The sequence below is a fragment of the Penicillium digitatum genome, chromosome 3 (genome assembly GCF_016767815.1).
Source record: "Penicillium digitatum chromosome 3, complete sequence".
In the NCBI taxonomy this organism is placed as follows: domain Eukaryota; kingdom Fungi; phylum Ascomycota; class Eurotiomycetes; order Eurotiales; family Aspergillaceae; genus Penicillium; species Penicillium digitatum.
In genome coordinates this window covers 953372-968132 of record NC_089386.1, presented here as the reverse complement: position 1 = coordinate 968132, position 14761 = coordinate 953372, and the positions used below count along the sequence as shown (strand labels likewise).

At 51.0% G+C, this 14761-nt stretch overlaps 5 protein-coding genes across 5 annotated transcripts; 1 reads left to right on the top strand and 4 right to left on the bottom strand.

Annotated features, from left to right (window-relative positions):
• Window positions 1–82: 82 nt before the first annotated feature.
• Window positions 83–1036, bottom strand: Pdw03_7897 (Proteasome subunit beta type; the record flags this gene model as incomplete). The annotated part of the gene is made up of 5 exons (XM_014677557.1): window positions 83–407; window positions 470–745; window positions 809–823; window positions 899–944; window positions 997–1036. The coding sequence occupies 5 exons, from the start codon at window positions 1034–1036 to the stop codon at window positions 83–85; spliced, it is 702 nt and encodes a 233-aa protein (XP_014533043.1).
• A 374-nt stretch (window positions 1037–1410) lies between these two features.
• On the top strand, window positions 1411–2507 carry Pdw03_7896 (Protein bem46; the record flags this gene model as incomplete). The annotated part of the gene is made up of 4 exons (XM_014677556.1): window positions 1411–1547; window positions 1601–2113; window positions 2172–2297; window positions 2348–2507. The coding sequence occupies 4 exons, from the start codon at window positions 1411–1413 to the stop codon at window positions 2505–2507; spliced, it is 936 nt and encodes a 311-aa protein (XP_014533042.1).
• Window positions 2508–4870: 2363 nt separating this feature from the next.
• On the bottom strand, window positions 4871–5952 carry Pdw03_7895 (F1F0 ATP synthase assembly protein Atp11, putative; the record flags this gene model as incomplete). The annotated part of the gene is made up of 2 exons (XM_014677555.1): window positions 4871–5720; window positions 5777–5952. 2 exons carry the CDS (start codon window positions 5950–5952, stop codon window positions 4871–4873), a joined length of 1026 nt encoding a protein of 341 aa, XP_014533041.1.
• Window positions 5953–7728: 1776 nt separating this feature from the next.
• Pdw03_7894 (NF-X1 finger transcription factor, putative) lies at window positions 7729–8857 on the bottom strand (the record flags this gene model as incomplete). The annotated part of the gene is made up of 2 exons (XM_066101796.1): window positions 7729–8767; window positions 8820–8857. 2 exons carry the CDS (start codon window positions 8855–8857, stop codon window positions 7729–7731), a joined length of 1077 nt encoding a protein of 358 aa, XP_065956879.1.
• A 3217-nt stretch (window positions 8858–12074) lies between these two features.
• On the bottom strand, window positions 12075–13820 carry Pdw03_7893 (Zinc finger, C2H2, LYAR-type; the record flags this gene model as incomplete). Its single annotated transcript, XM_014677552.1, has 3 exons — window positions 12075–13502; window positions 13612–13734; window positions 13800–13820. The coding sequence occupies 3 exons, from the start codon at window positions 13818–13820 to the stop codon at window positions 12075–12077; spliced, it is 1572 nt and encodes a 523-aa protein (XP_014533038.1).
• Window positions 13821–14761: the final 941 nt, after the last annotated feature.

The window sequence follows — 14761 nt, the reverse complement described above, 5'->3', positions numbered from 1 at the left end:
GAGTATAGCAGAATGCGAAGACCGGAGGACTGGGATCATGAAACCATTTCATTTGGAGGTTGACACAATATTAGAACACTTATTAATTCGTCACTCCCGGCCCGGTGTAGCCGTTGTCTGGCAAGTAGAGATGTCTCACGGCACCGGCCTTGGTAAGGACCACAAGACGAATGACACCACCGGAGCTGCCGTCCCACTTAATCGCCTCCTGCAACGCACTCCGCACGAAATCGATGCCCTCTTCCTCCGTCATCTGTTCCCGCCAGTGGGCATCGGTATAGCCATAGATGTAGGTCGAGCCCGAGCCGCCGATAGCGAACGACTGCTTGTGGAGGGATCCTCCCAACGGTATCGAGTACACCTGACCTCCGTGTCGCGCATCCCATCCGGCAAGAATGATGCCCGCACTATAGGTCAATTAGCACGGATTTCGAGCGAAGACCGATGATCCGAAGAGTTGGGTACAAACCTCAACGCATCTTTGTTCTCATAACACAATTCCTGAAAGAGTGATGCAGCAACCTGTGTAGTGGGGGCCTCGGCGTTCGTTACGCCGTACATGTTGAGATGGTAAGAGACGATATCGGCCACGGCCTGGGTGTCTGCAGCGGAACCCGATCGGCAGCACCAGATGGTGTCGTGCACCTGTGTCAATTTGTCGGTGACTCGGTTGGCAATGTAGGCACCGGTGGTCGTTCGACTGTCTGCACCGAGGATAACTCCGTCTTTGAAGTTGATAGCCATGCTGTTGGAACGTTAATGGGAAGTTTTGGAAATGGTGAGGTTTGGGAGCTCCAGCTCAACTCACATCGAGGTTCCCAAGCTGGATGAAGAACGATAGGGTTAGTATACGTTGCGTAGCTCCACGGCAGATAATGTCATAATGAGCCTAGCTTACTTGACCTCACCAGACTTCAGGTGGTTCATGTCGACGTGAATGCCATCTGGATGTGTTAGCGGGTTGCTGTCGGCGGATGACGATAGCTCTCTGCTCACCTTCACCGAGCATTCCTGTTGTTCCATGAGGGGCGACCATTTTGCACTGTGTTGGAGAAAAATCTAAGTACTAGAAAGATGACTTCAATAGACCAGATTAAAAAGGCCAGGAAAAGAAGGAGGTTCAGGGTAGAAGTAGAGGTGATGCTATCATGAACACAGGCAGAAGCTCACAACGCGGCAGCTCGGGCGGTGAGGCCTCAGCCCCTGCGATCGACTTACCTTCTTCCCCCGGGAGACTCCTGAAGCTGAATTGCCCTTTTCTTCTGTGGTTCCTATTAAATTACTGTATCCGTCTCTGGTTGCTTTGACCATATCTGCTAGTCGATAATTTTGCAATACCAGAATCTCCCGAACCTCGTTTTGTCGCGTCCTCTGTCCGGTCCCCACTCTTAAAGTGCCAACTTGAGCGCCATGTCCGAATCCCCTCCACCTCCGACTTGGAGCATCAGCAGCATGGCCAACAGTGCTGCGCAGTTCATGCGACTGCCAGTTCTTGCGTCGTCTGGCCTGGCTGTTGTTGCAAGTGGGCTCCTTTACTTCAAGCAAAAGTACGCTTTTGGCATCTAGGATATATATTTACGAAGCTGATCACTTTCCTCAGTGAACTAATCTACCCCCGCAATGTCCCTGTGGATGCGCGCACAAATGTCCCCAGTCCTCGCCAATTTGGAATCAGCGACTTTGAGGACCTCCAGATCCCCACGCCCGACGGGGAGTCCTTGCATGCCCTTTTCCTCCGGCAACGACCAGGCCGTTTCTCTCGCAATCTGACAGTCCTAATGTTCCACGGAAATGCAGGAAACATCGGCCACCGCGTCCCTATCGCCAAAGCCGTACAGGATACGCTTCAGTGCAATGTTTTCCTGCTGGAATACCGGGGATACGGGATGTCTACAGGCACGCCGGATGAAGCCGGTCTTAAGATCGATGCTCAAACTGGCCTTGATTACCTACGACAGCGCTCAGAGACAAGGGATACCGAGATCGTTATCTACGGACAAAGTTTAGGTGGTGCTGTGGCTATCAATCTAGTTGCCACCAACGAGGAGAAAGGTGACATCGTAGGACTGATCTTAGAGAACACTTTCCTGAGCATTCGCAAGTTGATCCCAAAGTATGTTTTTGAATTCTCAACATGATTTCCCAGGGCAGCAACACTAACTTAAAACCAGTGTCTTTCCCCCAGCACGGTATCTGGCACGTTTCTGCCACCAATATTGGATCAGTGAAGATGTGCTGCCTAAGATCACCAAAACTCCAGTTCTTTTCCTGAGTGGACTCAAGGATGAGCTTGTTCCGTAAGTTTGTATAATAAAAGCGCAGCGTTCTCATTGCTCACCTAACTTAGCCCGTCGAATATGACCCAATTATTTGCCGTTTGCCAGTCTGAATGCAAGATCTGGCGTACGCTCCCGAACGGTGGTCACAATGACTCTGTGGCTGAGCCAGGCTACTTCGAACACATTCTTTCCTTCATTACGGAAGAAGTGCTACCTCCTAAACAGTAAAACGACATGGCTTACATCTCTTGCTTGGGAGTTTCGAATCCCCTCTGGCGAACCATCTGCCTCAAGCGTTTCCTCCCAGGTTTTTATTTCTCCCAACAAGTGCAAAAACTTCAAGCTGTAAGCTTTGCTCCAATGCTTGCCTGTCGAACCCCTCTTCGACGGCCGATTTAGACGTCTGGTTTCGGCCCCTACAACACAAGAATCAATTGACAGGAACAGTTAATTATGACCATGATACCCCTGCCACATAACCAAGACACGAATTACCCCTTGCATCCGTTCAAACGATCACGGCCTTCCGCTTATGGCCCTTCCTTCCTTCTACCTCTTCTTGTCTATTTCTTTCCTCCTTGCTCACTGATATCACATTCGCGGTTTTTCATTATCGGCTCATGATCGGGCGCTGGGCGTGTTTCATTTCTCGGTTTCTTTTTCTGCAGACCTTTGCTTCTCCCCTTTCTTATTAGCTCAGGCAATCATACTTCTGTGCCAACATCAAACAGGGAGAATCCTTTAAAACTGGTACAAATGTAATTATTTGATTCATCAATCTCTCGCTGTGCAGTCCTGGGATACCTACCAAAGACAAGTCCTACGTCGATGCGCCGCGGAACTTTTAGGCTTCCAAGGGAGAAGCTGCGGAAAACTCGGTATTTAAAGAGCGAGGCCACTAACCACTCGGGTGACTGCAGACTCAGCGAATTGTCAGCACGTAAGCACCGTTGATCCAAATTCGTTCTCAAGGCGCTTCATTTTCCTTGTTTTCCCTCGTGGTGGGAAGAATCGTCCATGTTCTAGCCTCAGCACGTACAAAACTAGAAAGCCACCTTTTGGTCGGATTCGAGCAGGCTTCATCGTAAACAAACTCTCGAAGAGGAGGTATTGCGCCATCAATCACTGCCAGTTGTGTATCCGGGGGTTCTCGGTGCCTGGATTGTCAGAAAAGGTGCATGGTTGCAGCAGATTCCCTCCAACTCCCAAGGCTCCGTGCTAAGGACCCTACGGAGCTTATCCAAGGCTATAGAGAAACACAGCGCTGGAAGGGCAACAAAAAAAAACCCTAGTTAGACCTTTTCGGCATGTTTACCAAGAGTTCTTCTACTCTTCATCAACCTTGCCTTGCCCAAACCAGACACTTCAAGTGACCAACCATCAAGACCACAGTATACAATACTGCTGAATGACATCGACCAATTCTAGAAAAGCTACTTGCACTAGACGTGGAACTGTTACTACAATGCACAGACCTGAACTCCGAAGATACACTATGGCAGATGTAACCAAGACACCTGTATATCCCGGAATCGATAAGCTTCTCAGCAATGGAAAGGCTGATATCAAACTTCTCACAGCCATCCCATATCCCTGCATTGGAATTTTCCGCTTCTGAAAGTCTAGTATAAACCTTTCCCCAATCTACGCGCAGGTCATACACCGTGCACGCGAGGGACATACCCTAACTGATCTAGCTGCTGTCTCGACCAGGATCTACGCAACGTTTGATTTGATGTGGGGCTGTCATCAGCCATGAACCCGATTGGAGCTGATGTCGAGGGTGATTTTATTCAACTGGGGTGTGAAAGATTCTAAGATGAAGATTCTTTTGGTGCCCAACTTGTCACTGGGAGCATCTCTAACGAGGAGTTCTTAGCTGATCGGCGTGGGCCTGTTGATATGATTTACTTGGATAAGTTCTTGCATCTTGGCTTGAGGGGCAGCGGGCTCTTATTCCTCGGCCTGGGAAAGTTCTTACTGGTTCTATGATTTTTGGACGTAACATTAATGCGGAGCAGGCAGGACTGTTTGAAATGGAAAGTCTTGGCTGTAATATGTATAGGCACAGCGATCCGATGACCAAGGATCTTTGGAGTTCTGTGGATGTTGCGGTGTGGGAGGTGCATGGTTGATTTTTTGGGGTTGAGACTGTGGCGACTTTGGGGGTGGGTCTGGGGATTGGCAGAGAGATGATATTAAACAGATGATATTCTGTGTCTCTAGGGGTTCAAAACACCACTAGAAAGAAGATAATTACTAGCGAGCAGAAACAATTTCGAGATTTTGCACTATAACACATCTACCACTGCATCTTTTGAACAAGTTACGAGAGCTAATTTATGCACAGAAGAAAGAAACACGTTCAGGTCACTTCTTTGTATATCAGAAAGCACGTAGATTGTAATTCCATCTCCAAGTTTTGGTTTACACATTCGTTCCATGATCAAAGGTCAATTCTTTGTAGACACCCGCGTCTATTATTGAAACCACGAAAGCCCAGATTCCGAAGATCTACAAATCCATCACGCAAAATGGAACAGGGCGATACATATAATACAAGTGACAAGGTTTAGTACAACGGAAACAAATTACGGAAGTTTCTCGGCTTCGTCCACCAATTCCTCAACCTTGAAGTTCTCAACATCACCCCGGGTGAACATGCGAACAAGCTCACTCTTCCGACCAGAAGCTTGTCCTTCAAAGTCATAGAAGCGCTGCACACAGCTAACAAGCCAAGTAGCCTCGGGGGCTGATACACCACCTTCAGGAATAATCTGACCATGCATAAGGACCAACCCCTTCTCATCCGCCAGATCGAGGTGGTGAGTGATAGTAGTGTGAGGCTGGGCAAATGCGCCGTGCATCTTATAAAGACCCAGATTCGTAAAGATCACAGTAGAGGTATGGTTATTGGAAGGCGACAGAGTGGACCCCTCAGCAGGTGGATGGAAAGCCCATTGAAGGAAATGGATGTCGGCAACGGTGTCAGCTCCCTCAGGCGCTTGCGCTGCCTCTTCGGGGGTCTGCGCGCGCGGGAGGGGCAGAATAAACTGCGGGTTCTCGCGTGCGGCTTGCATAATGCGCTTGTATGTGTCGAGGGGAATCGCGGCAGTAATAGCGTGCGAGTTCTCTGCGAAGCGGAGACGCCAGAGCGCCTCAATCTCCTTGGGTGGGAGCTCACGGATCTTCTCGACGTCCAGGTAGGTGCTGAGGGGTTTGACGGGACTGGAATCTCCGGAGACGGCGCGTGCGGCTTCGGCGGTGCGCGATTCCTGTGGAGGAGGGGGAGATTGGAATGATGGGGGTGTGCCTGGGAGGGCAGTGGTGGATGTAGGAGTTCCGGGCTCTGGAGTAGCTGCGGTGGATGCTGTGCGGCGGAGTTCTTGGATTTTTTCGTTGTAGGCTTCCTTCAAGGACTCAACTGTATCATATCCCTCCCTGGAGAAAACAGTCAGCACGGAAAGAGTGATTGTTGTCGAGAAAAGTTTGCTAACTCCTTGGCTTTCTGGTCCAGCTTGGACCGATACTTCTCCAAGACATACTTGGGATCGTGGTGCGAGGCGAGGAAGCGGACATCGTGGACCTGTGCCCATCGGCGCTGCTGATTACGCAGCAGGTGGGAGTTACCACGGATCACAGAGTGGAATCCCTGAAGTCGGAATGATGGCATTTTGAGTCTGAAGAGCAAATAAAATAAATATCAAGATAAGAGAAAGGCCGAGCAGGACTATAAGATGACATAATTGATGACATAAACAAATTATTGATGGCCATGAAATAAAGGCAGAAGTGAGCAGCATTAGGCATCAATACTGCCTAATTGGGACATGTGGGTCGTATCTAACTCACTGCCGGATACTCTATAGACATTTCAATATTATGCACTGGGTAGACACTGTCAGCTGTTATGCTTTTCTGCGAGCTTAGGACGGGGCGAGCAGAGTTGCCATATTGGGCTGGACCGGCGAGACCGATGCATACGTTTAACACAGCATCAGGAAGGTTCTTTCTTTTTTAAAACCCTCTGGACTTCAGAGTAGGTACCTACCAAATGAAAGAAAGAGCCACCAAGCAGTATAGTATACCATAACTAGAAAATTTGAAATGAGAAACACCTAGTTTTTCAGCATAATATCAATCTGGTAAATCTCCTCGTTGAGCTAGGCAAGCTGCACACTTTGATCCTTTGATCTGTGAATAGCAATCACAACGTTACCTTTTCAATTCTTTTTTGCTTTTGAACACATCTGAATTGACCTGAAATCAGAACTCCAAAAGGAAAAAGTGAAACCGCCGTCAACAGCCCATAGAACATCCACACCTCAACTAGCTCTGATTTGCTACCTCTATTTTTCCATAATATTGGTCCCTATCGATGTATCTATGAAAAGGGTTGAAAAAAATTTGGTCAGCTTTTAATAGATAATGTAAATGCCGGGTAATTACTTGCAAATAGTCTATTCTAATACTTGCACCTCTCGACATCCAGATTGATATCACGGTGGGCCTACCCGTGTTCATTTGTCAGCATTTTACTGCCCAACCAAGGTTGCCCTTGTGGACTGGGTCCCTGAACTATAACCTTAAAAGGCACCATCCTCTAACCCGTTCCAGCTCCTCAAAAACAGTCCCCTCATCTCCCAATATTCACCACACAACATATGTCCCACATCCCTATCTCCCCATCCCACAAAAAGAAAACTTAGGAAAACCCAACCAGAATGCCAGCCCACCAAAAAGAATTTTCCACTCCACCACCCCATCCCCCAGCGGGCACACCCAAGGACTCTCCATCTGCACTGCCCTGGTACTCCATCGCGCCGGGGGTATGGGAATTCCTGCTAAACGGCGATGGAGAACATAAAGCTGTGCTGCAATGGTGGGAGCCAAATGCTATCTCTGCGCAGATAGAGCCAATAACATATGACTGTATCGAAGAGGTCTGCACCTTGCGTGGCGGACTGGAAGACCTTTCGCTCGGACAGGCATGGGGTGTTGGAGCTTATGCCTATCGGGGACCTGGGATCCAGCATGGACCATATAGGGCGACGAAAAAAGGATGTCTGCAGTTTGTGAAGGTCGTGCCGGTGAAAAAGTAGTGGGGGTTTAAGGTTTTGAGTGTGTAGCTGGGATCCGTGGAGATTAATCGCTACAGATTTGGCTCTTTGAGATTTGCGTATTGATTGCTTGGCCTTTTTCGAGGATCGGTTTCAAAATTTCTAGCTAATTTTGCGGGTTTCCTTCTTTCATCTTGCTTACAAGCTATGCAAAAACATGAAGCATGATTCGCGTGATGCTTTCGACATGCGATATCGTGTCATGTATGATGAAACTCCAAACTCCGAGGGTTACGCAAGTAAATTCGCAAAGAATGAGACGAGTTAAACGCTTCTGAAAATTTGAATTTGTTCCTCAGATCGTCAATCATCAAATTTTGCACACAAGGTTAGATTGGCACATCATCTGCAACAGTTGCTTGAGCTTGAGTGGGGCGATCTTCCGCCGGAGTCTCCGTCTCGGGACCACAAGATTCAGGAGCAAGTTCAAGTTTTCCCTCAGGGTCCTCATGAACGGATATTTCCTGGCTCTGGTCCGGGTCCTGTTCCCCCGCTTCCTCTTTCTCCTCCTTCTCTTCAGCTTCTTCCCAATCATCAACAACCTCAGGCGCAGGGGTCTTGGCACGCATAGACTTCCCAGCCCCGACACCAGACCTCAGAACCAAGCGCTCCTTCTTCGCACCATCACCATCAAGAGCAGCATAAATAGACTTGCTCACCCACGAGTTCTGAACCGGAGTTCCAGTCCTCGAGCCAGCCCCACTACTACCCTTGCTCTTCGAAGCAACCTGAGCCCATCCGCCGTTGCCAGTACTAGCCTGTGCCTTGGCGGCTTCACGGGTGGCTTTAGCCTCAAGCGCAGCGACACGGCGCGCTTCTTGTTCTTTGCTGCGCTCACGCTCGCGGAGCTTGACACACTCGCGCACGCTCATGCTGCCGATACCGATGGTGGAGCCACTCCCCATGCCAAAGAGGGGAGGCATCCAGGCAATCGGTTTCAAGACGAAAACGTGGCGGTGGGGTTCTGGGTCATGGCTTTCCGTCACGAAGCCCCAGTCTGCGGCGAGGGAGTGCGCGAATGCGCGGAGAGTGGCTTTCGCCGGTTGGAAGCGGAATGAGCGGGTGGGTTTGTCTGCTGCTGCTAGGGCTTGGAGATTGGATTCGTAGGTTTGGAGTGTTGATAGAGGCACCGAGCATGCGAGCTGAACGTATTGGTTCAGAGTCTCTTCCGAGTATGGGAGGTTCTCGGCTGTGATAGTTTGAAGCGTGGTTGTCTGGTTGATATCGATGCCGAGAGCGCCCGCCAGGGAGCGGTTCCGCTCTAGGCGCGTACATTCATCGTCGCACGTCAACGGTGTCAACTCTGGGTGGCGTTGGGGCGACTGCACCTGGCCCTTGGAGGTCACGGCCTTAGCGGCATTGCAGCGTCTTTCTTGTCGTAATCGTCCGCAGCTACATGTCACTGCAATCTTGGACGAACACGATATCTTCTCGGAACACGCGTACGGCGCATGGCATTGCTCTGTGCACGGATGGCCGCACATCGTTTTGTTCTTTCCACAAGGCTGACTGCAAGGTTTGGTAGCGTCTTCGCAATCCTCCGGGCGATGACAGTCCTTACGGCAGAAGTGAGAGCCACACTTGAGCAGGCGTCCGCATATTTGACCGCAGCGTGCATCTGCTAGCCAGCAGGGCACGTTTTTCAACACTCGCCTTCCGCAGAGACACGCCTTTTCGGTCAAGAATGGACACTTGGGACAGTTCTCCTCGTCTGTGTGGCAGGTATGTGCAGCTTGAGGGTGGCCGCATCGCTTTGGACGCTCACAAGGCAAGTTGCACGCGGGGGGCTTTGCACCACACGGCTGCGGGGGATACAGAATAGATCTTCCGCAATTACACGGAATCTCTTCAAAGACTGCCTCCCTGCAGGTATTACATGCACCCTTGTGGCAAAGCTCTGGACATGTGTGCCTTCCGCATTTCAGCATCCGGCCACATATACGAGTGCAGATATGCTCTGCCTCGATGTCCTCGTCAGCAGGGCGAAGATGGGGCCTGAGTTTACGACGCGCAGCCTGGCGTTCGTTGGCCTTTTGCTCTCCCGGACAACACCTTTCAGTGCATGCATGTCGACCACAGTGTAGAGTCGCTTTGCACATGCGTGGGCACTGGGGAGGCTCATTCTGGCCTTGGTGACATATTGTCAGGTTGTTAGTGCGACCACAGTTGCACTTGATGTGAACATTGCGCAGACATGCGCCACAGGATCCAACGTGACAGAGTTTCTCGCAAGTATGACCACAAGGAAGTGTCTTCCCGCAAGGCTTTTGACAATTCAAGACGGGGTCTTCGCAGGAGGTCCGAGGTGTGTATCCCGGGATCTCAGATAATGGTGTCTTGCCACAGGCGCAGTTGACAATGACGTCTGGTGACTGTGGGCAGTGTGCATGATGAGGATCTTGCGGATGACATATCTTCTGGCATGAATGCTTGCCACAATCAAATGGACGATTACAAGTCTCTCCACAGTCAAAGCAACCGGTCCATTCATCTTCTGAGCCATCGTCGCGGACAAGTCGACTGTCCTCCTCATCGTCCTTTGACTTACATAGCATCTCCGTCTGCAGTTTTCCACAGTAGCAACGGGCGTCGATGCTAACCTCGCAGCCGCCACACAATCCCTCATGACACGGAAGCGGACATGTATGTTCCCCGCATGGCAGCAACTCACCGCATATTTCGCCACAGCTCCATCCATTCTCATAATCGGTATCCTGACAACGCTTCTGCGACGAATTAAGGCCACAGAAACAATCTTGAATCGGGCCCATAGCAGTACAAGGCGTACAAGGGCCAGCATGACAAGTCGTGTCACAAGGATGGGGGCAATTTTTGCGAGGTCTTGAGCAAGTTTGACCACACGAGTGTGGAGGCAAACCAGGAAGCGGTCTAGGATCGACCTCTTTTTCACACCAGCAAGAGTAGCTCGTGGGGAAATTTTGTTGAGAAAGGTTACAGCCCGGACAACGCCAAGCGCGAGGAGTGGGTGTTTCCTGCCCATCATCTTGAGCAGAAGGTCTCTGTGCAGCTGCACCCTCATTCGTGGACCATTTCTTGACACAGCTCAGATGAAAGACAGTCCAGCATAGCTCACAAGACCAGACCTTGGACCTGCGGCCCAGCTCGCTGCAGCAGATAGGACATTCGTACAAGTTGTGCGAGATGTCTTCATGGATGCGGGTGGCTAGGTCGTCGGCTGTGGACTTCGCCGTGACTTTAGGTGGTGGCGGTGCCCTAGGCTGTCTAGCTTTCCCTTTCCCTTTTGAAGATGGCGTTGGTTCAACAGGTTGTCGTTGTTGAGATGACGGTATCGGTGCAAAATCCGGTACAAAGTCCGGTACATCGGCTCTTAGTGAGTGGTCATGTAAATGCCCTGCACCGTGCAATAGAGGGCCATTTTCGGCCTGGTCTGGTCTTGTCAACTTCGCTTCGAAGCCACGCGCTCTCATTCCACGGGTTCGCGCCTCGAGTCGCGTCTCTTGGCTTTCAGGTCTTCCATTCTGACTCTGTCCCTGCCGGGGAGTGTTCTTTTGTCTCCGGCCTCTTCCTTCTCGGGTCCCTCCCCTCCGCGAGCTGGACGGTCCACCATGTTGACTGGGCTGAGGTGTTACATTCGACTGTGGTAGAGATTGGGTAGGTTGTGCTAGTGGCGCCGCTTGATTTTGTGATTCACCTGCAGGCATTTGTTGTTGACCATCACGCTTCGCCGAACCCCGCCCTCTGCGTCTAGATGGCCTGGAAGAACGTGGGGGCCGTGGCCCGGCTGGAATTGAAGCCTCAGGCTGTGGTGTTGCCATGACCGAGAATGCACCTGGGTCTGACTGGAGAATCCTTGCGTACTTCAATGCTTCCAGTGGATTTTCTCACTGGCGCTTGTTTTGAAGAGAGTAACTGGTGGTCGACTGAGTGTGTGGGTCTATGTAGACTGAAACGGTGGGGCAAGGTGAAATGAGCGTAAGCCAGAAACTAAATAGTGCAACAAGAAAGAAAGTCAAAGGCAGAAGCCCACTTATAGAGTGAAGAGAGAAAATTGTTGCACAATTAATTATCTAGACGGCGATAAAAGCTCGCCTGGCAGAATTGGGCGGTGCAGCAGGCGGTGACGTAGTGGCAAGCGGCTCAGGTGTGAGTCAGCTCCAGGGGAGTTGCACAACATGACTCACTGTGCCCAGGTGGCCCTAGGCGGCCCCTGGTGGTCAGGTTGGTGATCTATGCATTCAAGCCGTGCTTCGTGTTAGGGATAGCACGAACTGTTGCAATTCAGGTTGAAGCATGTAATCACAAAGTGAGGATCCACGGGTGATTGACTCCACTTTATGCCAAGACATCAAAGACCCAGCACAGGAGGTTCATGTCTAAAACACCATCTCGTGGCTTATTCAAAGCACAATCAGACTTCGGCAATATGGTTGATCATAGGGAAACCTGGTGATCTCTATCGATTCCATGCGTTGCAAAAGAAACGAGAACAGAAAACACAGCCAAAACACACTTGTCAATTCAATTTAGTCCCAATTCTGAATTAACGTAGACAAAATGCAGATTATCGAAACCAGCGTGCCAAAATAAACATGGCGCTATGCAAAAGACCAGCTCTTTCACCTCGTAACAAAGAATCAAACCACAGATTCTCATCTTTCAATTTGACTGAAATCATACACGCCGAGTCCATGCTCTATATGAACACAACAATCTCACCACGATCATTCCGTCTGAGTCTTAACGCACGGAAAAGATCCTTCTCATCATCAACCTTTCGTTCCCGACCCGCCCGGCTGCGCCCATTATCACGACCACGATCAGCATCATACTCATCCGACAGCTCACGGTGGAAGCGCTTAAGTGCCTTGTTAATGGAGCAGCCACGCTCGCTATGGCTGGCCACCAGCGACAGGAAGTGATGACCCAGCTCCCGCTGCAGATCCTCATCCGTGCGCGCCGGCGGCCGCGACTGCTTGTAGACAGTGACCTGGTGACCGTTGGAGGAGTCGACGGAGCCGCGGCGCTCGTCGCCTTGCTTAAGACGGCGGGAGGGTCTGTCGCCATCGGTGGGGTTTGAGCTCTTGCGCTTGGACTTGCGGGAGTCATCGTCGTCTGCGTGTGAGCGGTGCGACTTCTTGCTCTTGCGGACGTCGAGGTGGCTGTCGCCACTAGAGGAGCTGCCGCGGCGGGTTTGGACAAGAGTCTTGGAACCGGGCTCCGAGCCGTTGATGCTGGAGACGGCCGAGCCGCCGAACATGGAGGAGACGAGGCGGCCGGCGCGGTTCTTCATTGAGATGCCAAGACCTGAGTCGTCGTTGCCGTTGCGGCGGCTGCGCTTGATCGGGGACGAGGTGTCTTGGTAGGCGCGACGGCTAGTTTCTGGACTGTCGTCGCCGTCGGGGGATGCAGAGCGCATCATTCGGTTCAGGCCACCGGTTAGGCCGGAGTGGTTCAGCATGGGGGTGCCGGCATTGTTGATGATACTGGAGGGGGCGTCCATCATTGCGGTGTCGACTAATTCCCCTGGGGTGTTGAGCACATCTGCTTGGCCGCGCTTGCGCTTCTTCTCGCTGACGGTGCCGGGGGGCTTATCCTCGCGACGGCGGTCCTTCTTCTTCTTGGGTGCGGGTGTGACGAACTCTGTCGTTGACGCGTTCGGGGGCGAGGCTGAGTGCGAGATGTGGCCAGCACCGTATGAAAAGCCATTCTCCTCGAATGCGATGTCGTAGTTTTTACCCTCGTTATCCGTGTTGGGGTTGGTTTCGACGCGAGTGAGGGACTCGCTGGGGTCGAAGACCGATTTGGCATTGGGGTTCATCTTCATCTGTTCCTTGGGCGCAGCCACAGAGACCTTGGATGCGTTTGGAGTTGCATCGGCGACCAGATAGTCGAATACATTGACAGCCTTCTCATTGTTGGCGGGAGGAGAAGCGACAGTTCTCACCTCGCCGGCAGGCGGGGGCGTGGGGGCAGGGGGAGGAGGAGCGTCCACCACATGGGGTTGCTGGTGGCGGCCGTTGGGGGTTTGGTTTGGATTCTGTTTCTTTTGTCCCTTCTTTCCTTTCTGGGGCTTCTCTTTATACAAAGCACCCTGGTACTTTTGCGCCTCGCTCATGCATGACTATAGTGACCGGTCTCGTTAGCGGATGTCTCCGTTGTTGGTTTGACTGGGACTCTAGTAGAGTAGCCCGACAAGCATTATGCGAAAACGCGACGCGGATCCAACGTACCGTATGAGCTCTATACTCCATTCCGTAAAAATGCACCATACAATCGATACAGGTGAAGGAGGCACCGCGACATTGGCCGCGATGGGGGTCGAGCTTTTTCTTGGTGAGAACATCCCCGCATGCCTAGACTTCATGTTAGCAGTGATTCAAAGACAAGGCATACACCTCGGACACCAGATAGAACTCACCTCGCAAGAGAAGGAGACCATTGTTGACACTAAAGATCACCCTATCAGGTGCGCAAACGAGAGGTTGAAGGCGTAGTTTTTTTTTTTTTTTTTAAGAAAGGGGCCCTAATTCCTTGAGAGAGTGCTAGTAAAAAGCGTTTCAAGCGGGGAATTCGCTTTGATACGAAGTTCTCTCTATCGCAGCTTTTGCTCTTTTTTTCCTTTCTCTTTTCGCGTCGATTTTTGGCGCGCAGGTTCACACTAGTCCGAATCGGGAGCCACCCTAGGCTATATTAGGCAAGATGAATGGGCTGGGCGCATCAAGGTAGCGGGAAGTGTAGTCTTTTCCAACTACTTTGGGAACATTCATTGTCTAAAATAATCGAAGAAAGCGAGAACCCCCTGTTTTATCATCCCTTGACTCGGTACATGTTTCAGTGTAAAATGGCGCAGATCTCACACGGACATGGATGGCATGCCTGTCAGGAGGCCCCATGCTTTCATTTGTCCCCTCTTCCCAGTTGGACGGACGCGGGGAGAATCCGATAATGTAGATTGGCCCTTGTAACGTGCTTTGTTGGCAGCTATCCTGCTCTCTTTGACCTAAAAGACTCTTCCCGGGCCTTTCATGTATACTAATATGCATAAAAATGCCGGCCTGGGAGGGTCATGCCACATGAAACTAGTCGATCTCTCGAAACGTCGGTATCACGAGAGTGCAACCTGACCACATCATTGCTGTTGCTCGTTGTGAAGAACAAAAGAGACTTTGACCGGTACTTTCTGACCAGGCAAGCTTGGTACGACGGAATGCGTCTTTTAGTCTGCTTTGTTGGTCAAGGATATACTGGCTATGCCTCTGTGGTCATGCGCGCCATCCTCACACTTGATCACCAGGTAGAATGATACTTGCGCGCAAAATGCTTGGGTTACGCCTTTTGATGAGATTGGCAATCTAGAGGCGGGACTTGGACACCACTAGA